We start from the raw sequence: 19,926 nt of genomic DNA on the forward strand, positions 1-19,926 counted from the left end.
ACTGCAACGGTTCCGAAGAAAGTCGTTTGACTTGAGGCCCTGAGTCTCATCGAGTCAAAATGCAGCATGAGTCGTGTATTGTTCCAATCACAGCGTTGGCTCATGTCGGCGATTACCTTCTTGCTGGCGAAGGGCAACTTCTCCGTGTATTTCGCAACTCGGAGTTACTATCCACGGTCCGTGTATTTGAAACGCAGCCTATTCACGGCGTAGTCTGTCTAGATCATGCCGCTCAAGCAGGTCTTATCCTTCTCTGGGGCGGTCACCACCTGTGCCCTGCCCGCTTTCATATGTATCCGGAGCTGCATGTCCAGCTTGGGTGTGTCACTAAAGTACAAGACTGGCTTCTGGACGTAGCATTTCAGTCAACTGCCGCTTCACGGCAAGAAATCTTGAAATCAACGCTGATCAATGCTCGTGCGGCTGCTGTTGCTGCTCACAATTCCTTACTTGATATAAGCATCACGCAGAAGGGGGTTGTTGATGGTGCACATTGTGAAGACGGAATGTGAGTGTAAGCTTTACTTCACGATCGAGAATCGCACTGCTTGCTTTCTCTTTCTTTAAGCTATACTTAGCTGACCGAGGCTGAGGGACAGAAATCATGCCCGCCATCTTTCCAAACACTACTGTCTGGAGACAGCTGTGCAAAGAGTCCTACATGTTATTCATAACAATGAAGCGGTGGCTCAGAACGGGCCCTTGAATTGATTGATGCAATACGAGACATCAACCCTCAAGAACTTATCAAACATGAAATATGTTGCTCAGCATAACGGCCACAACTTGTATCCGTCGGCCTTGTGCAGTGCTTAGACGGGGACGGGCTGACATTATCGCTAGGCTATCGCTCTCCATCAGCGAAGTGGCTGCCCAGATTGAGTCGCGAAGTATCCTCTACTCAGCACACGTCCAGTGGCTTGAAAAGAGTCGTATCTTAGTCGTTGCGGGCACAGCATTCGGCGAGATCTTAGTGTGGTCCTGCATTACTGATGCTGAGCCGCAAAAGGCACAACTACATCATGTATTTACAGGCCACGAAGGCTCCATCTTCGGGGTTCGCCTCTCACCACCGATGACCGTTCCGGGATTTGTAGCCCCTCTTCGCGTACTCGCCAGCTGCAGCGATGACCGAACTATCCGAATCTGGGATGTCACAGACATCGACGATCTTGTCTCGTTGAGCGGGCGGCAGCCAGTTCGGGATCCGCCACAACTTCGTGAGACGGGTTTCGGAGCAACGGTGCAGCCCGCCGATGGATCTTTGAACACGAAGCCCCTTGCGATTGCCTGGGGTCACGCTTCGAGAATATGGGGTATCCGCTTTCTGAGCCCTTCTACCGTCGTTCCCAGCGATCATGTGCTGATGAATGCGCTCTCATACGGCGAGGACGCAACATGCCAAACTTGGCGGTTCAGGTGCATAATCAACGAACAATTCACGCGCGTAGGCAACGATGACTATGTATTCACATTGAAGCATACCAGTACCCACACTTATCACTCAGGAAAGAACATCTGGTCGGTTGCGGCTCTCGAACACCCCGGTGGGTCTTATACAGTTACAACCGGAGCAGCCGACGGTCAAATCATTACCTATCCGGCCACTGCAGAGGGGCAAGACATGTCTAGGGGCGATTTTCTGCATGTAGAGCATTCTATTGACGACATATCCCGGATCCTGGACCAGCCTTTCTTCGACAGTACCTACACCCCCTCATCAGTACTGGATGCTGGACGGCCATCCTATGTGATGGAGCACAGCACGTCTTTCCGGAGTTACGCTTCCTTAGGCAAGGGTTCACTTCTTGCTATCACCAACACAGGCGTCGTGTTACTTGTAAAGTACGCAAAAGTTACGGACAGTGAGTCCAGCGTCATGCATTCGAAACCGCTGCAGTGGAAGATGATAAACCAACCCCTTGGCCTTCAAGGATACTCTGTCGCTACCGCCGCGAAGGGCCAGGATAGTGCGACCGCTTTCTTTGCTGGCTCGAATGGCATTGTGTATTGTTACGATCAACAGTGTGCGGATATCTCAGTCGTTGCAAGGGCTGAGGGTAAAATCGCCGCGATCTTTGCTGAGATGTCCGAACCAAGGGGTTCTTCCAAGCCAGGGACGTAAGTACAGTGTCCTCCTCCATGGATTATCCAGTACTTACTCCAGTAAATCAGACGTGAACAGATCTTTAGCTTGTTAGTCACCTTGGTAGGATCATCAACAGCACATCACTACACTGTAGCCATGCTGCCAGGTGGAGAAGTGTCACTACGGCGCAGCATCTCCATATCTCTACCCTCTGGCTTCACTGTCACAAGCTTCGTCAATCCGACTTTTGTCGATGGTGAGGAGCACATATTCCTGGGGGGTAGAAACGGCTCTGTGGCTATCTTCAGTATCAGTTCTCGGCTCGATCCGGACGTAAATGGTTTGACATTGAGAGCAACCCACATCCGAACCCTCGACCAGATACATGCAAAGGAGACGGTCACGGCCATACTTTGGATTCCGGAGACCTCCGCGGACCACACTAGTTTCGGCTGGCTCCTCACCGTGGGGCGTGATGGCAGCTGCGCCATATCTAATCTCTCGCGTGACGAAGCGGAACCTTCGTTGGTGCATAAGCTTACTTTTCCGTTTGGACCAAATATCGAAGGAGTATACCTTGACAGAACGAGCAACGATCTCATGGTGTACGGCTTCAGTGGCAAGCGTTTCGTACTCTATAACGCAAGCTTGGAGCGAGAGATCTGGACAGTGGAATGCGGAGGGGCGCACCGGGTGTGGGCTTTCCAGCCCGTCCATGAGCCCGAAGACCCCAGTATACAGGGAGGCACCTTCGTCTGGACAAAGGCCGGCAAGATGAACGTCTTCTCCAAGCATACCCCTTCTCATCAGGTCATCCGACTAGGCGGACATGGACGCGAGATCAAGGCCCTAGCTGTCAGTCCGCCCAGAGGCGCATGCGGCCGACTCATCGCAACTGGAGCCGAAGATACGGACATCAGGCTATTCCAATATGAGACCTCGTCACAGGACTTCCGCTGTCTTAGAGTCCTCCGAAAGCACGTCACAGGTATCCAACATCTGCAGTGGTCCCATGACGGCAGTTTCCTGTTCAGCAGCGGCGGGTTTGAGGAATTCTTCGTTTGGAGGATCCGCACCGTGCCAGTACTTGGTGTTGGTGTCGTCTGCGAAGCTGTGTGCCCGCCAGAGAGTGAGCTGGCTGATCTGCGGATCACTCACTTTACGGCGCGGAGCATACATGCTTCTAACGACGAAGGCCGGGAAACCTATGCTTTCGTTATTGGCATGGTGTACTCGGACTCAACGATGCGAGTAAGTACCAGCGATGGGAGCATCAATTCAAAGCCCAAGTCTAACGGATACAGGTCTACCTGTACACTTCCTCCGCAACGTCGAAGAGATGGGCGCTGCTCCTCATGGGCAATTACCTGACCTCCTGTCTGACACAGTCCACTTTCCTCACCCTGGGCAGCGAGAACACTCTGTTAACAGCAGGCACCGACGGCCACATAGCCCTTTGGCCGCTGCCCTCCCGGCTGTTCAGAGATCAAATTTACATGGAAACCACCGGAAGCTTTCCATCGAAAGGGAGCCTTCCAGATACCATCAAGTGGCACACGCGTACCAAGATACATCAAAGCACGATTAAGGCCCTGGCGCAGCACCAACTCTCCCCAGGCTCGGTCCTGGTTGTCACTGGCGGCGACGACAACGCGCTGGCATTCACCCTGCTCTATCGAAGCAGGAGCGTCGAAGAGCCCAAGATGCAAACGTCTACGTTGCTCATTCCACGCGCACATGCCTCGGCTGTCACGGCGCTTGCTTTGATCCCGGAAAAAGCGTCGTTACGTATAGGTGGGACCGAGACTCGCTTCACGGTAGTGTCGTCGAGCAACGACCAGCGAATTAAGGTCTGGGAAATCGTTGTCAGCAATGCGGTGATGAGCGTCGACGGCATTCAAATCAAAAGGGTAGCCAATGTTCCCACAGCAGTCGCCGACGTCTCGTCTCTCGATATCCTGGAGGATGGTAACAAAGTGGACAGCAGTGCGGGAAGGCGCATCATTGTTTGCGGAGTGGGGATGAATATATGGCGGTTCTCGCCACATGAGATCAGGGGAAAAGTGCACCAGCTCAGGCCATGTAGTTTAGAAATATTCTAGACAACCTTGAGGCGGCGGGTGCAGGCTGATGGGTTCAGGGGGTACGAGGATGCGCAGCAAGTTTTCATTGACTGTGCCCACTCACAATGACACGATATACCTAGTGAAGTAGAAGCAGCAGCAGAAACGAACTGCTTATCTATACACGTCTATAGAAATCGGTGCGACATTCATACCATGAAAGCGTCAGGAGTTGCAAGCGCTCCCATCACCGATGCGTCCCCGCCATCGTCATCCGTCATCCCACTTGATCCAAGCTTCCTGACATCTCAAGCTGCAATATCATACTAACTACCTCCACCATGCTGCTCCTCCAAAGCCTCATATAACTTAATTCCTCGCCGACCATGGGCCAAACCCACTCCTCCGGCCCGCCCCCCTCAATCGATGCCCTCCACCACCGCCTAACCGCCCGCTTCGCAAAAGCCTGCTACACGCCGCTCGAGCTATACATCTTCAACCGGGTCTTCACCTCGCTGGCCGAGTCCTCCTCGGGCGTAAAGTACTGGAGCGAACCCACACTATGCCGCTTCCTCGAGCTTCCGGACGCGCTGGCGGGCGTCGGACAGGTGCTATTCCAGATGTGCGGCTATATCGGCGCGTTCCCGTTTCCGAGCCGAGCGCCGGCGATATTGGAAAGGGAGGCGCTGCTGAGAGTCGTCACGGTGATGACGGAGAGGGATGGAAGGGTGCTGAAGAGGGGGAAGCGGAGTTGGTGGGCGGAGATCTATCGGAGTTTGGCGGTTTATGAGAGGGTGCTGGAGAAGGGCAGCGGTGGTGGTGGTGGGGGAGAAGATGGAGGTGATGGAAAGGTGGCCGAGGGAGAATATACCGGGTTTGCGGTTGATGAGCCGGGAGACGAAGAGGAGGAGCAGGATGACGACGACTTGGTACTTGCCGCACTCGATTCGATGGACGCCGCGGACGCGTTCAAGCAGGGAGAGAAGAGCAGTGCAAGGCACTCCATGATACCAAGCGACAATCTCCTCAAGCTTATACAGCTGCTGCTCTTGGTGGCTCCAATGGATGCGCAGGAGAGTCTGTCGACATTTGCAGTGGACCTGTCAGAACATCGAATAGCACGCCTCAGGCGGACAGCCAAAGCAATACTGTCATCATTCGGAGTGGATCATTCTCCAGGCGTCAACTTCAAGACGTTTCTTGCCGTGGTCTCTACTTCAACGCCATATCTTTTCAACGGCTTCACGCCACTATTCGAACATTTCCTTTTCGCCAAAGACTTTGATCTCTCGAAACGCAAAGCCTCAACCACGTCTGTAGCATCAGAGCAGCCCTCTACCCCTCCCTCACTCCATCCATCCGCATCCTCGAGCCAACCGCCTCCACCACCACGAGAGCCTCTTCTACCCCCCTCAACAGCCGAAATCTTGACCCTACCCCTCCTCTCCCAAATCTCTTTCTTCATTCCAGGCGCTACCCTCTTCCGGCGGCTCCAACCCCTCTACTCGGGCGGCACCGACGGCTTCAGCCTCGGCAGCTTCGAGAAGAAAGTCCTGAACTGGCCCGGTCCCTCCCTCCTGCTTGTCTCCGGCAGCCTTCTCTCCCTGCATGGGGACTCAACCAGCGAACGCAACTTCCTCGACACCCTCCCGCCGAAACGGCTCCCGAACAGCACCGCCTCCGCAAACGCCACCGTCATCTACGGCGCCTACATCCCCGTCCCCTGGAAACCGACGCACCGAACCTGCTTCTCCGACAGCGCCACCCTCCTCTTCCAGCTCGCACCCACGCACGATGTGTTCCACGCCTCGCCCACAAACACAGACTACGCCTACTTCAACAAGCCACCCACGCTGCCCGCAGGGCTGGGCTTCGGCTCTCCGATCCCGCACCAGACGCCCTCGTCCTCGTCGCACGCGGCCGCCTCAGACAAGCCCCTGAATCTCGGCCCGGTATCCCTGCACATCAACGCCGCGCTCGAGTTCGCGGTGTTTACGCATGTAGCTTCGCCGTCGGATGCCTCGTTTGCGCCGTCCAGGCTGCCGGGACGAAGGGACAGGGACTTTCAGGACCGTTTTGCGGTGGAGAGTCTGGAGGTTTGGGGCTGTGGTGGGGATGCGGAGGCGGAGGAGCAGAGGAAAAGGTGGGCGTGGGAAGAGAGGGAGGCGGAGGCGAGGAGGAGGATTAATCTGGGGACGGGGGATGTGGAGGCGGATAGGGAGTTGTTGCGCTTGGCGGGGCTGATTGGGGGACAGGGGAGGGATAGTGGGGGGAGTATGGGGTGAGGCCCCTGGGGAGCTGGATGATGGTTGTCAGGAGTGTGAGGGATGAGGGCTGGACGCCTGTTTGGTGGTGCGATGGAATGGATCTGGTACATGGAGCAATGTGGTGGAGTAAAGGAATCTAGATTGCAAGCATTCAGGTAGGTGGGGGAGTTGGCGCCATGCAGAGTCTTCTGTCTGATGAAATATTCATTTACGATGCTGCCGTGTTAAGTGGCGAGCCGACACTGTTCAGAAATGACCTGACAAATGATTGATGGATGCCACCAGCAGTGAGGTGCTGCAGACCGTTGCAGCGTGGCGGAGCGGAGCGCTGGCGGAGCGGACATCCGTCCACCGCGAACTGCACCCTCGTCCACACCTCATCTACATCAAGCTCATCAGCATCCCTAAACACGCATCGCGGGACAGAACACCACACTACAACCTCTCACTCACCTTCACGCATCACTCCAACACAACATCTCCGCCGGCCTCCACCGCCGCAGCTCCCTCGAACTACATCCAAACTCTACACACGGCAGACCACCACAGCCAGCCGCAACGATGCTCCCCCGACCCACGCTCCTCTCCTACCTAACACCGCTCCGCCAAATCTTTCTCTCATCCTCCACCCGCTACCTAGCGACACGTAGCGGCGCAACCGGTGTTTTGGCGCAGCAGCGAAGCTTCCAGACCGCGACGACGGCATGGCGGAGTATAACCGCGATGAGTAAACGACCGACTACGGCAGCCGCGTCGGTGGAGGCCGTGAGGAGTATTGGACAGGTGCGCGGGATGAAGGTTCGTGCTCCCCGTTCGCTTCATTATCCCTCTCTACGCCAGCGTTGGAAAGGAGAGTCAAGCGCTCGGAGAACGGATTGGGGGTATAGTGGATACACAGCGCAGGCCGGTCGATGCGTAGACCGAGGACAGTAGAAAAAGCCTCGTCGACGCCGCTGGTTAGGAATTGGAGGCGCTCCATCGCCAATTGTCCAGGAGAAAACGACAGATGGGTCAGGAGGGGAGGCAGGGCGAAGCTAACATCTCCCCTGCTAGGTTCGTAGCTCCGTCAAGAAACTCTGCGACGGCTGCAAGAGCGTAAGGCGGAAGGGCGGGAAGTACGTGTACATCATCTGCAGCAAGAATCCGAAGCATAAGCAGAGGTAAGTCTCTCAACCCCCCAAACATACTGGTCGCACGGCTATGCGGTGGTTGGCTGACGGGCGGGATAGGCAGGGATAAGACGACGTTTGGAGAGGGGGAGGGACGGTTGGGACGAGTGGGTCGTGGCTTAGAGCATAGCGATGCGTTCATCAGGCCTGGGATATATCTGCCTTGCGTGTTGTACACCTAGGTTGGTATCGCACAGTATACTGTATCTGCTCCATCATGTCCCAGTGAGTTTTTAATGTAACATTCAACATCTTCTGGTTTTTGGCGCCCTTAAGTTGTCTGTCTGCAAATACCAGCAAGGCGACCGCGTCTAACTGATCAGGGTATTTGGGAAATTAGATGTAGCAATACTGCACATTACAAATTACGTCCTACGACCCTTCACTCTTCCTCCCCTCCCCCTCCCCTTCCTCCCCCGCCTGCCTCTTAACCGCCAACCCCCTCGTCTTCGTCATCTTCTTCATCGCCTCCTCCGTAACCGCCTGCCTAAACATTTCCTCCCGCACCTCCTTCTTCCGTGTCCTCCGATCCCCAATCGAAATCAGCACGCCCCCCATGATATTGCACGTAATCGAGCAGCTCAGGATCACAGCCGTCAGCGCCTTCGGCCGGACTTTGTAGTAGATGCCCCAGGTCGTCCCCGCCAACGCCATCTGGAACAGGCTGTGGCAATCCAGCACCACCACGACGGCGATCAGGAGTTTGAGGGGGAAGGCGTAGTGCGTGGGCGTCTCATGCGGTTTGTAGAATGTATGCGATGCCGCGAACTTGGATTGGTGGTGCTTGAATTTCGCGTGCTGCTCAGGCGTCAACACAATGTCCTCCTCATCAGCGATGTTCTGTGGTTCCGGCTTCGCGGCCTCGACATCAGTGTCGGCGTCCGCGGGAGGTACGGGGAGGTCATTGTGGTCCTCAAGTTTGGGCAGGCCGCGTTTCTTGCGGAGACGCCAGGTTAGGCGGTGGTAGTGCGCGACGAAGATCATGTGATAGGTGTCTACGGCGCGGAAAGGGGCCAGGCCGATGCCCATGATGGCGAAGAGAGCGACGAGGATTTGGTCGCAGATTTCGATGTAGTAGGCTTGGCGGCCGCCGACGTAGATCCAGCCTGGAAGGATGAATTAGTAAGCTTATCGTTGAGGAGGATGGAGAGGTTCTGCCACGAGTGTGGTGTTCTAGGAAGGAAGTGTAGCCTTACCGATGATGAACAGCACCCAAGCGGTGCCCCAGAATGTGATGAGGACTGAGTAGATGGTAACAAAGGCACCAAGCGCTACACGCCGTCAGCCCACGACCCCTGAAACTTGATATCGGATCACTCACGCGTCTTTACGTATTTCCCGAAGCCTCGCAAGCCCCGCCTGAACTTGGCCTTCCGAGAATGTAGGAGATGTCTGACGTAGTCGTTGAGTTCCGCCTTGTCCAGCTCGGTCCAGCCCTCAAGCTTGACGCCATGAGGCAAGACCGCGTAGTTGTGGCCCTCGGATGTCCCGCTCAAGTGAGATTTGATGGTGTTTAGAGATAGCGCGGTGTTTGAGCGAGCGAGCGGGGCAAGATCGTCAAGTGCAACTGATGCGGCTTCATCATCTCCTTGTTGGCGTGCCTCAAGCACGTCTCTGGCGCTGTCGCCTTGATCGGAAGGTGCCGCTCTTGGAGCAGTGGTGGGATGCCTTGATAGATTGTACGTCGATGTGCGGTTCAGGTATCGACCCAGATAGGGGACGAAAAGCGAGTTTTGGACGTTGTTGAGCGTGGTAAGGGTTGAAACCTCCGGATCTGCCCTCTGTCAGCTGAGACGTCATGATGGTGAGAAGTAGTATCACTCACCAACCAGGTCCAACAGATCCACTATCTCATTCTCATACTCATTCGCCCATCTGCCCCTGTTGGCTGGTGTCGCTGGTCCCCCTAAATTCCATGATCTCGCACCGCGCAGACGGCCGGCGGATCTCGGGGGCTGTGGTATGGGCTCCGGCACATTGAGCCCTCCAACAGCGTTCTCCTCCTGCAAAGGGGTCATGTGTGATGCGGCCGTCCGTTGTCTTCTCAGCTCATGTTGCCGAACGGGCTGTACTTGTCCTCGCTGCGGATCCGAGAAACTCCGCCGACGTCCTGTGTACTCGCCATCGTTACTGGCATCGCCGAAGTCGCGGGCCTGTATATGAGGAACTCCAGATGCTGACGGCAGTCTGTGGATGCGCAGACAGGGCGCAGGCGGCTGTTGGGGAGCAGATGGTGTTCGCGGTGGCCGATTTGAGGGTGTCGTTGCAGGGTTGATATGGCCCTCGGCTCGAGAAGTAGACTGGGAGAAATAGTCCATTGGACGTACGTGTTGTTGGTTGTGGTTGACAGGCGTGTAGAGTTTACTGAGTTCCTGTCATGCACGCTCCCACAAGGCTGATTGCAAATCGGTCACCGAGCGGTCCGCTCCGTTGTCGGCTGCAGGTCATATGCTTGGCACATCTGGCTTTCAAAGAGACGGGGGCGGACAAATGCTCTTCTTAGACAAAGCCAATTGCATTCATTAATCGAGGCTTTGAGAAGCTGCTCGTCATGCAATAGCGAAGAGCATCAAGTTGTATCTAAGCGCAGATCCTACGCCTAGAATAGTCTGCCCTTCCAACGACCATGCCGTGAGCCGTTCAGTTCAACGGCCGCTAATCGCTACGCAGGTTGCTAGGCCAAGATTCGAGGCCTTTGTAAGTATATGAGACGGCAAATAGTAGTTACTAGAATCACATCCGCGTTTAGCTGCAGCTGTAGTGTGCCCTACATCCAGCAGTTGGGGCTTTCCGCCGCAAAACGTACCGATGCGGATCCAGTAATGTGCAGAGGCCCCCCTTCCTGTAATAGTATCAACGAGACACCCAAAGGAAAGGCAACTCGCACGCTCCCCTCGCTTCGTACATCTCACAGTACAGCTCCCCTATTAGATCTACGGGCCTTCCTTCCTAAAGGATGCCGGCAAGGCACCGCGCAGCGGATGCGAGCTTCGGAAGCTCCGTAGGGGGGATCGGCTAATGTATCAAGGCCATTAGTGGGAATTGCGTGAGGAAAGCGTCGGTGTCGACATAGTCATGAGTGAGATAATCAACTTCGTAGTAGTGCTTCTCCACGAACCCGCATTGCCTTACTGGACCAGTGGCTCGATAGACTGGAGTAGTCGGAAGAGTTGAAGCGGTCTAAACCGCAGGAAGGTTTGTATCTCTCACTCCATGCTTTTTTCAGAAGCAAAGTCGTCATGTCAAGCAACTTCATGTAGTGAAGGGCAAGTACTGTGTCAGCGCGCGATTTCCATAGTGAAGGTGACGTTTGACTTCCGCACAATTGTGATCGCCCCAGGAGTGTTGGCTCCTTCGTACAGTCGTCCACTTACAGCAAGCAAAAAGTGCTAGTGTTCTCTTGTCCTTTTGCTATGAAGAGGATCTTGTTGTGGCTAACTTTGAGCGTGAAAGATTGGATGAAAAAGTATTTCAATCTTTGAAGATCGTGGACATCGCTCTCCGACCTGGACCGGGACATACCTGTGACTACATATCTTCAATGGACACTCAATATCCATCGAATACATACGTTAGATGTACACCTGGTTCAGAACCGATGGACTTTTCTTCTTTCGCCCCCGCACAAGTCCTACGAGCCCTGCAGCGGCTGCCCCATGCCACCAAGCGTGATCATCTTGATGGTAAGATATTCTTCAATACCGTACTTGCTGCCCTCCCTGCCGAAACCACTCCACTTCACACCACCGAATGGCGCGGCCGGATCGCTAACCAAGCCGGTATTGATGCCCACCATGCCGACCTCCAACGCCTCCGCGACACGGTAGCACCTCTGCAAGTCCCTGCTAAAGAAATATCCCGCGAGCCCCACATCCGCATCATTCGCATTCTTGACCACCTCAGCCTCCGTATCAAACTTAAAAAGCCCCGCCACCGGCCCAAAAGTCTCCTCATGCGCCAGCTGCATGTCAGCCGTCATGTCTCTAATAACCGTCGGCTGGAAGAAGTTGTCGCCCAAATCCGGCATTTTCTGCCCGCCAATCAACACCTTCCCACCCTGCTCCTCCGCATCCCTCACATGCTTCTCGACCTTGCTGACCGCGCGATCGTGGATGAGCGGGCCGTGCGTAACACCCTCCTCGTACCCGCCTCCAACCTTGAATCCCTTGACCTTCTCGGTGAAGGCCTCAGCGAACTTGTCGTAGATGCCACTCTGGACGTAGATTCTGTTCGCGCAGACGCAGGTCTGGCCGCTGGAGCGGAACTTCGAGGTAATGGCCCCGGTGACGGCGGTGTCGAGGTCTGCGTCGTCGAACACGATGAAAGGCGCGTTGCCGCCGAGCTCGAAACTCAGCTTCTTGAGCGTATCCGCGGATTGCTTCATCAGGAGCTTGCCGACGCCGGTTGAGCCTGTGAAGGAGACTTTGCGAACGGTGTTGGATGAGGTGATGGTCTCGCCCACTTCGGCGGTGTTTTTGAGGGCGGTGATGAAGTTCACGACGCCTTTGGGGATCCCGGCGCGGTGGGCGAGCTCGGCCAGCGCGGCGGCGGTGAAGGGGGTCTCGCCGGGGGACTTGGCTACGACGGTGCAGCCGGCTGCGAGGGCGGGGCCGATTTTGCGGGTTATCATTGCGGCGGGGAAGTTCCATCTGGGGCGGTCCATTGTCAGTATACTCATGCGTGTGCTCATGCGCCGGTAGCGCAAAAACAATGAACAGGGAGAAACTGATGAGAGAAAAGAGAGATTAAACGTACGGCGTGATCAATCCACAAACCCCAACGGGCTCCTTGATTGTGTACACCCTGTTCCCCGGAATGCTCGCCACGACCGTATCACCATAGATCCTCGGCGCCTCCTCCGCAAACCACTCGAAGAAGTTCGACGCGTACGTGACCTCGCCCTTGGCGTCTGCAATCGGTTTGCCGTTTTCCCACGTTATGAGCTTCGCCAGGTCCTCCGCGTTGTCCACCATCAGCTGGTACCATTTCCGCAGCATCCGCGACCGCTCACGGCCGGTTGTCTTGCGGAAGGAGGGGAGCGCCGCGGCGGCGGCGGAGATGGCGGCTTCGGTGTCTTCTTTGTTCATCTCGGGCATGGTACCGATTACTTTGCCTGTGGACGGGTCTGGGACATTATTAGACTAGCGGACATGGAGTGGGTTGAAGAGCGCATACCTGTGACCTCGAAGGTCTTGCCCGATTTCGCGTCTATCCATTCTCCATTTACGTAGGCCTGCGACTTCAGGAGAGATTGGTCGTTGAGCTACAGGCGTAAAGACCTGTTAGCAGGCGTCCATATAGAAGTCCTTTGCTATGGCACGCTTCGGCTCGTGCAAAGACCGAGTAACGGGGACTTACAGGAGGAACGCTGTGACCCATGGTGTATGATCTGAATATCAATCTGGGGAGGTAAGCTCTCTGGAAGTGTGACTTGTATGCTGTTCTGGCTGTAAATGCGATCAGAGACCTCATAGCGGAAGGCCGGATAGATATGTAGGACGGAAGGGTAAGTAGCCTCGGTCAAGGCTAGGAATTACAATTACTCGGATCTCCGCTAATAACGCAACGGGTGTTCTTTAAATCAATTGGCCCAGCGCTGTTGAGTGGGGTAAAAGTCGCGGGGAAACGCGATGACGTTTAAGTGCGCGCGCTTCAGCTGCAGGAACGCGGCGAGAGCATTGTACCGACAAAGATGGAGGTGAATTTTTGAGCGCAAGCACTGATGGCAAAGCCGCGAGTGCGCGTCCCGACCGGCTGTGAGGTCTACTACGAGGGTACACGTCCCCAGGGCGGGGATTCTCTTAGATCTCCACGGGCGTGGGTGAGGATGTGCAAATTGATAATTGGATGAGTGCCTCAGGCATGAACACATTCGGCTCGGCTTTAGCCTGTGACGTTCTTGAAATCTATCCAGAAACTTATATCAACTCGGGAGCCCACCGAATATCTATTCGAAACATAACAGCTTACTTCTATACTCTTGAAGATACTTATACTGCCGAGCTTTCAGTCTTTTAGTATCCACATCGAGTCGCTACCTATCCAAAATGTCTCTCGGTCCACCCGGCGCAAGCCTCAACCCAGAGGAAGCGGACAACTTCGAGGATGTTAGCAGAGCAGGGTCTTTGCATTCCAGAGAAACGCTAACAGGTCATAGATTGAGAAGCAGTTCGCCGTCAAAGGTTCGTGTAGCCAAGACGACCATGCTGCATGCACTGCGACTAAACCCATCCTTCACAGTCGTCCAGCACATGTCCACCTACTGGGCAATACTCGAAAAGATGCGCGGATCGAAGCTTCGCCTTACTAAGTTCGACGACGAAATCTACGCCCACTTCAAAAAAGAGTTCCCGGATTTCGATGCGACAGCTACAATCAACGAAGACGAAATGAAGAGCAAAGCAGGCAAGGAGCGATGGAGGAACTTCATCATGACATATGAGAAGAAGATCGACGATTACAACTTCGGCACAATGTTGAGAGCGAACCCAGGGTTCGAGTATGGGGAGAAGGAATCAATCTTTGGTGAGTAGCGAGAAGGGATCGTGAACGACCATTGTGCTGACCAGCGGTCTTGCAGCGGTGCGCATGCAGTTCTACGCCATTGAGATCGTACGAAATCGCGAAGGCCTCAACGACTGGATATACGAGAAGGCGCATCCCGAAGACAAGAGAGTGGACGAGACGGCACCCGCCGCGAAGTTGGAGAATGCTGAGCCTGCCAAGGGTGCTGAGGTCCCGCCTGAGGTTGCGGAGCCGGAAGAAGAGCCAGCTGCTGTGCAGGACAGCGTACCGACTGGTGCGGCCGCGTCATGATAGGCATTCCTCTTGTGACTGGATCAATAGCTTGTCCCATGACCGGGACATTCTTTCACGAGCTTGTATGAAAGGAAGCAAACTCTAGAACCGGTCCAGGCCATTCTGCATGGTAACATGGATCAACACAACGACAACCATGGCGCGACTGATTTTTTGCGTATCCTACGATCTTTTTGCTGATGAAAGAATGCGGTTTCGGCAAAGGTGGGCTCTGTCTACCTTCCAATTTAATTTAGTCCACTGGGATCCTGCAACGACGCGACTCGGCCCCAAAAAGCCTTCGCGAGGTCAGAATTTGTCCAAGGACGCAATGTTGATATCGGCGCCGTCTGTAACGCAGGTTTGCGCCAAGAACGCGTTACAAATATTGTAGCGGGTCGCTGCGGAGGATAACATGGTGGAAATGTTGCCATGGAGATAGGTTGGTCACGAAATCACATGTCGCGAATATCTTGAGAAACAATCCCGGACTTCTAGTGCTGGCAGTGAATCGTTCAAAACTCTCAATACTTAGGATTGTAACGTTTCATGGTTTCGCGAGTCTTGCAAATCCGGTCGTCTTAGCATTGTGGTCAAAGAGAACAAAGGAGAGGTTTTCGCCAACCACAATCACAAAGCTGGTCTCACTCACCACATGCACCTCGCGTTTATCTCTGAGTCTGATCTTACGAGCAAGATCTCAGCTTCTTGTCTAGCTATGGTGCCTCAAGTTTCATGACGCTCATAAAGCTCGCCGTACTCCAGTCATTACCAACTTGAATGGACGCTCGCGGAACCCGAACCCAATGCATACCAAGCCCAACCAGACTGACCCTTCACCGAATCAAAGAAATTCTAGCAGTCATTCCGCGGAAGAAATCGAAGCAGAGAACAACGATTGCGGAGAAAGCACAGAAGAACACGAGGACAACGGCGAGCCACCAGGACAGCCCGAATGGAAGGCGCTATTCTATTTCACCACAAGGCGGCATATCTGGGTCTTACTCGCTGGCATCACATTCTCGATTACCGCAGGCCTCGTGGTACCAGTGCAGGCATTTCTTCTAGGCAAGGTCTTCAACCTTTTCGTCCAGTTCGGCGCTGGCCAGTTGAGCGGCGAACAACTCGTAAAGCAAGTCTCGAAGTGGTGCAGCTGGCTCGCCGGTCTGGCGTCAGCGAGCTGGTGCTACCATGCCGGAGAATACTTCGCGTGGCTCACCTTCGGCGAGCTGCAAGGGAAGAACGCTAGAGAGCGGCTGTTCAGAAATTTGCTTGAGAAGGACATAGAGTGGTATGACATGCGGAAAAGTGGGGTAGGGGCGCTGTTCCCCCGGCTACAGATGTGAGTTGCAGCGAAGACATATCACACATTGGTCTAACAGTAGGGCAGGCAGGTCCAGGAGCTGCAACTTGCAACATCACAGCCTCTCGGATACACGTTCCAGAGTTTTGCGACGACCATCCTCTCACTCGCCATGGCAATGTACTTCTCTTGGAAGTTGACACTCGTAATCCTGGCCACCGTGCCGGTTTGCTGTGTGGTGGTAGCGTACTTGTCCTCGAAAATGCAGCGGTACGTCGAGAACCAGCACGAATCGCTATCAGAAGCTTTGAAATTCGCGACAACGTCACTTTCCAATATCGAGACGGTCAAATGCTTCAACGGTCAAGACTCCGAGAACTGGAAATACATACAGGCCATTGGGAAGGCCGCGTCGTGGTATGCTCGCCAAGCGAACGTGATCGCGCTCGAGATGGGATTTATCAGGCTTGCCACCCTGAGCATGTTTGTCCAAGGCTTCTGGTACGGAACCATGCTCGTCGATCAGGCCAAAAGCAACCCTGCTAAGATCTTGACGTGCTTCTGGGCTGCACTCATGGCGACACAGGGCTTCATGCAGTTCTTGCCCCAGCTCATTGTTCTTGAGAAGGGCAGGGCAGCCGGGGCTAGGTTGCGCGCGATCATCGAACAAGTGCCGAAGGGTGGAGAAGTGGAGAAGGGCAGCCTTCAGCCGGAGCATTGTGTGGGGAACATAGAGATCAGAAACGTACGGATTCCCACTCTGGTAGCGACGATGCTGCAGCTGACTGAACTTCTCAGGTATCGTTCGCGTACCCCGCACGTCCCAAACAGCTTGCGCTGAAGGAGTCGTCGCTATACTTCAAAGCAAACGAGATGACATTCGTGATTGGTAGAAGTGGCTCAGGAAAGAGCACTGTTGGCCAGCTTCTCATGCGATATTACCAGCCTTCGAGCGGAGATATTTTTCTGGACGGAAACGCACTAAAGGCCTACGACGTTCTATGGCTACGCAAAAATATCCTGCTCGTTGAGCAAACCAGCACGCTATTTAATGAGACAGTGTTCCGGAACATCTCCTTTGGCAGATCAGACTTCCAGGATGTGACACTGGAAGAGGTGAAAGAAGCCGCTCAATTTGCGCTACTGCAAGAAGTAGTGAACGACATGCCGCAGGGTTATGACACCATCGTCGGGTCTAAAGGTAGCTCTTTGAGCGGCGGGCAGAGGCAACGTATGGCATTGGCCCGCGCTCGGATCCGAGATACACCGATTCTCATACTGGATGAGTCAACGAGCGCACTCGACTATATTAGCCGGTCCCTGATCCTTGAAGCCATCAGGTTCTGGCGGAAAGGGAAAACGACGATATGTATCACGCATGACATCTCGCAAATCTTGGAAGAGGATTACGTATATCTGTTGGAGAAGGGTGAGATCGTGCAAGAGGGCTTCCGTGAAGCCATGGAAGCAGCGCATGGCTCTCCATTCCAAGGTTTCATGGAAACCCTAAGGGGAGAAGAAAGTCAATACAACGTGAAAGCCACAAGCGAGGATCAAGAACTGCCGAAAACAAGACACTCGTTGTTGTCCGATTCGTCCTCGGCATATACGGACCCAGGTCTGAAGTCATTGAGCAGCGAGGACTCTTTGGACGCCTTCTTCTCAGAGCCTCCCACACCACATATGCGATACATGCCAACCTTCGCCAAAGGCGCCGGTGTAGCTACTCAGAGACACTCACAGTACGTACCAATCGGCCTTGCACCACTTCTCCAGAAGTTACCGCAGGATATCATATCGCCAAAGCTATTACCACCCTCGCCAAGCTCATCTGCGAAGCGGCACAGTCCTACATCATCTGAAGACTCATTCCAAGCGATCGCGCATGACATGCCTGGTGTCGAGGGCGGCGATCTGCACCAGCTGATTGCTCGAAGTGGGAGCGTTGCCGTGCAGAATCGGCTGTCTGGCGTCAGGATTCGCAGAAATCACTCGATAGCTGTCGAAGCGGGCGAAATATCGCCAAAGCCGGTTAATCTCAAGCGCGTGTTCAGGAAACCTCGAGCAGAGAAGACCTTAACCGAAGCGTATACCATGAGGCGAATCCTAGGCACGGTCTGGCCCTCAGTCTCGTGGAAGATCAAGGCTCTCATCGTCATTGGCTTTTTGTGTGCTGCCATGCACGCAGTGGCCACTCCCGTCTTCTCGTTCTTCTTCACGAAGTTGATCCAGACTTTCTACGTTGCTACGGGCCGGAAGGAAAAGGCCTTGAGATACTCTCTGGCCATCCTTTCCATTGCCATTACAGACGCTACGTTGAGCTACTTGATGAACTTCTTGCTCGAATACTGCGGACAAGCCTGGATCAACAGCGTGCGTGCAGAAGCGTTCAGACGGATACTTGACCAGCCTCGAGAGTACCTGGACCACGCAGACAACAGTGTCTCTCGACTCGCCGAATGTCTCGATCGACATGCCGAAGACATGCGAAACTTACTTGGTCGCTTTGCTGGCCTGATCCTCGTGGCTGTCTTGATGATGACGACTTCTATCATTTGGAGCTTGGCAACCTGCTGGAAGCTGACAATGGTTGGGCTGGCTATGGCTCCGGTCCTGTACGCCATTACATCTACATATGGCCATGTCAGCGCAAAGTCGGAAGGGCTCTGCATCACAGCCGCAGAAGCCACCGGCATGATCGCTCAGGAGGCCATCACTAACATCAGGACGGTACGATCCCTGACGCTGGAGAATATGTTCCTCGAGAAGTACCACGAATCCACTGCAGCCGCATTGAAACTCGGCATACGACGCGCCGCCTTCTCAGGCATCTTCTTCGGCCTTACCGACGCCGCAATACTCTTCATCCAAGCGCTCCTCTTCTACTACGGCGCGGTTCTCGTCTCATCCCGGCAGTTCACAACCACAGACATCATGATCGTGTTCACGCAGCTGCTGATGAGTATGACGAACGTCAACAGCATCGTAGCCTTCATCCCGCAGTTGAGCTCCTCCCGCGACACAGCCACGCGTCTCCTGAAGCTCTCTACCCTTCCAAGAACCTCGCACGAGCACCTCGGCAGCACCCAAGTCGCCGCAGTCGGCGACATCGCCTTCAATGGCGTAACCTTTTCCTACCCGACCCGTCCTGCCGCAACCGTCCTTTCAGACGTCTCTCTCTCCATCCCCGCAAACACATGTGTCGCCATTGTCGGCGCCTCCGGCTCAGGCAAATCGACCACCGCAGCGCTGCTGCTGAACCTATACAGCACGCCGCTCGCGCCCTTCGAAACTCTCCCACGCATCACGCTGGCAGGGAGAGATATCAAGCACCTCCACACCCCAACCCTCCGCTCACTCATCTCCATCGTCTCCCAAACCCCCGTCCTCTTCCCCGCCACCGTCGCCGAAAACATCACCTACGGCCTGCGCTCGTCGAGCCCCTTCCGCTCCCCTCGCTCTATCCGCGCCGCCGCCGAAGCAGCCGGTATCGACGAGTTTATCGCGTCCCTGCCCTCGGGCTACGCCACCGTAATCGGCGAAGGCGGGCTCGGCCTCTCAGGGGGCCAGGCGCAGCGGGTCGCGATAGCGCGGGCGCTGGTGCGGAAGCCGGATGTGCTTGTGCTGGATGAGGCGACCAGCGCCTTGGATGTCGTGAGTGCGGAGCTGGTGCGGCAGAGTGTGAAACGCTTGGTTGAGAGGGGCGGGATGACGGTTGTGATTATCACGCATGCGAGGGAGATGATGAGGGTGGCCGATAGGGTGTTTATGCTGGAGCAGGGGAGGCTGGTCGAGAAGGGGGCTTTCGAGGAGTTGAGTAGGGGTAAGGGCCCTTTTGCTAGGTTGTTGGCTGCGGGGGAGTGGAGTGGGGAGGGGGAAGTGGGTGGTGGTGGGTAGGGTGGTCGAGGGGAGTTTAGAGATGTTTGTAATAGGATTCTTTAGCGTTGCATGCGACTACAGGCTGTGTTACTTTGCTCTAGTGCCATAGGTTGGCTAGATTAGTGATTCGATAGTGGTGCTGGTCTAAGGCCGCGTTGGAAGCAAATGTACCTAGATGAAGTCCTGACGGAGAGCGCAGTCTGCGTAGATCAAGACCAGAAAAGCTTTGAGATCAATGGTATCTCCCGAACAATATGGAGGTTGTTTGGTCACGAATATTCGAAGTCAGGAAGTACTACGCGCTTTAAGTGTCTGATTACCCAAGGTGAATCGTATCTACTGTTCGAGCAGAGTGTGA

The 19,926-nt window shown here is 54.7% G+C and overlaps 7 protein-coding genes across 7 annotated transcripts; 5 read left to right on the top strand and 2 right to left on the bottom strand.

The window, feature by feature from the left end:
* Nucleotides 1-753: 753 nt before the first annotated feature.
* W97_01788 (uncharacterized protein) lies at nt 754-4,191 on the top strand (the record flags this gene model as incomplete). The annotated part of the gene is made up of 4 exons (XM_007779691.1): nt 754-788; nt 844-2,121; nt 2,176-3,340; nt 3,394-4,191. The coding sequence occupies 4 exons, from the start codon at nt 754-756 to the stop codon at nt 4,189-4,191; spliced, it is 3,276 nt and encodes a 1,091-aa protein (XP_007777881.1).
* A 347-nt stretch (nt 4,192-4,538) lies between these two features.
* W97_01789 (uncharacterized protein) lies at nt 4,539-6,437 on the top strand (the record flags this gene model as incomplete). The annotated part of the gene is made up of 1 exon (XM_007779692.1): nt 4,539-6,437. The coding sequence occupies one exon, from the start codon at nt 4,539-4,541 to the stop codon at nt 6,435-6,437; it is 1,899 nt and encodes a 632-aa protein (XP_007777882.1).
* A 543-nt stretch (nt 6,438-6,980) lies between these two features.
* On the top strand, nt 6,981-7,583 carry W97_01790 (uncharacterized protein; the record flags this gene model as incomplete). The annotated part of the gene is made up of 2 exons (XM_007779693.1): nt 6,981-7,202; nt 7,473-7,583. The coding sequence occupies 2 exons, from the start codon at nt 6,981-6,983 to the stop codon at nt 7,581-7,583; spliced, it is 333 nt and encodes a 110-aa protein (XP_007777883.1).
* A 377-nt stretch (nt 7,584-7,960) lies between these two features.
* On the bottom strand, nt 7,961-9,906 carry W97_01791 (uncharacterized protein; the record flags this gene model as incomplete). The annotated part of the gene is made up of 4 exons (XM_007779694.1): nt 7,961-8,694; nt 8,785-8,859; nt 8,910-9,362; nt 9,414-9,906. The coding sequence occupies 4 exons, from the start codon at nt 9,904-9,906 to the stop codon at nt 7,961-7,963; spliced, it is 1,755 nt and encodes a 584-aa protein (XP_007777884.1).
* A 1,313-nt stretch (nt 9,907-11,219) lies between these two features.
* W97_01792 (succinate-semialdehyde dehydrogenase (NADP+)) lies at nt 11,220-12,967 on the bottom strand (the record flags this gene model as incomplete). Its single annotated transcript, XM_007779695.1, has 4 exons — nt 11,220-12,237; nt 12,344-12,713; nt 12,764-12,851; nt 12,947-12,967. 4 exons carry the CDS (start codon nt 12,965-12,967, stop codon nt 11,220-11,222), a joined length of 1,497 nt encoding a protein of 498 aa, XP_007777885.1.
* A 668-nt stretch (nt 12,968-13,635) lies between these two features.
* On the top strand, nt 13,636-14,404 carry W97_01793 (uncharacterized protein; the record flags this gene model as incomplete). Its single annotated transcript, XM_007779696.1, has 4 exons — nt 13,636-13,695; nt 13,746-13,770; nt 13,829-14,113; nt 14,169-14,404. 4 exons carry the CDS (start codon nt 13,636-13,638, stop codon nt 14,402-14,404), a joined length of 606 nt encoding a protein of 201 aa, XP_007777886.1.
* Nucleotides 14,405-15,192: 788 nt separating this feature from the next.
* W97_01794 (uncharacterized protein) lies at nt 15,193-19,586 on the top strand (the record flags this gene model as incomplete). Its single annotated transcript, XM_007779697.1, has 3 exons — nt 15,193-15,728; nt 15,777-16,434; nt 16,488-19,586. 3 exons carry the CDS (start codon nt 15,193-15,195, stop codon nt 19,584-19,586), a joined length of 4,293 nt encoding a protein of 1,430 aa, XP_007777887.1.
* Nucleotides 19,587-19,926: the final 340 nt, after the last annotated feature.

Source organism: Coniosporium apollinis, assembly GCF_000281105.1.
Source record: "Coniosporium apollinis CBS 100218 chromosome Unknown supercont1.6, whole genome shotgun sequence".
Taxonomy (NCBI): Eukaryota; Fungi; Ascomycota; class Dothideomycetes; genus Coniosporium; species Coniosporium apollinis.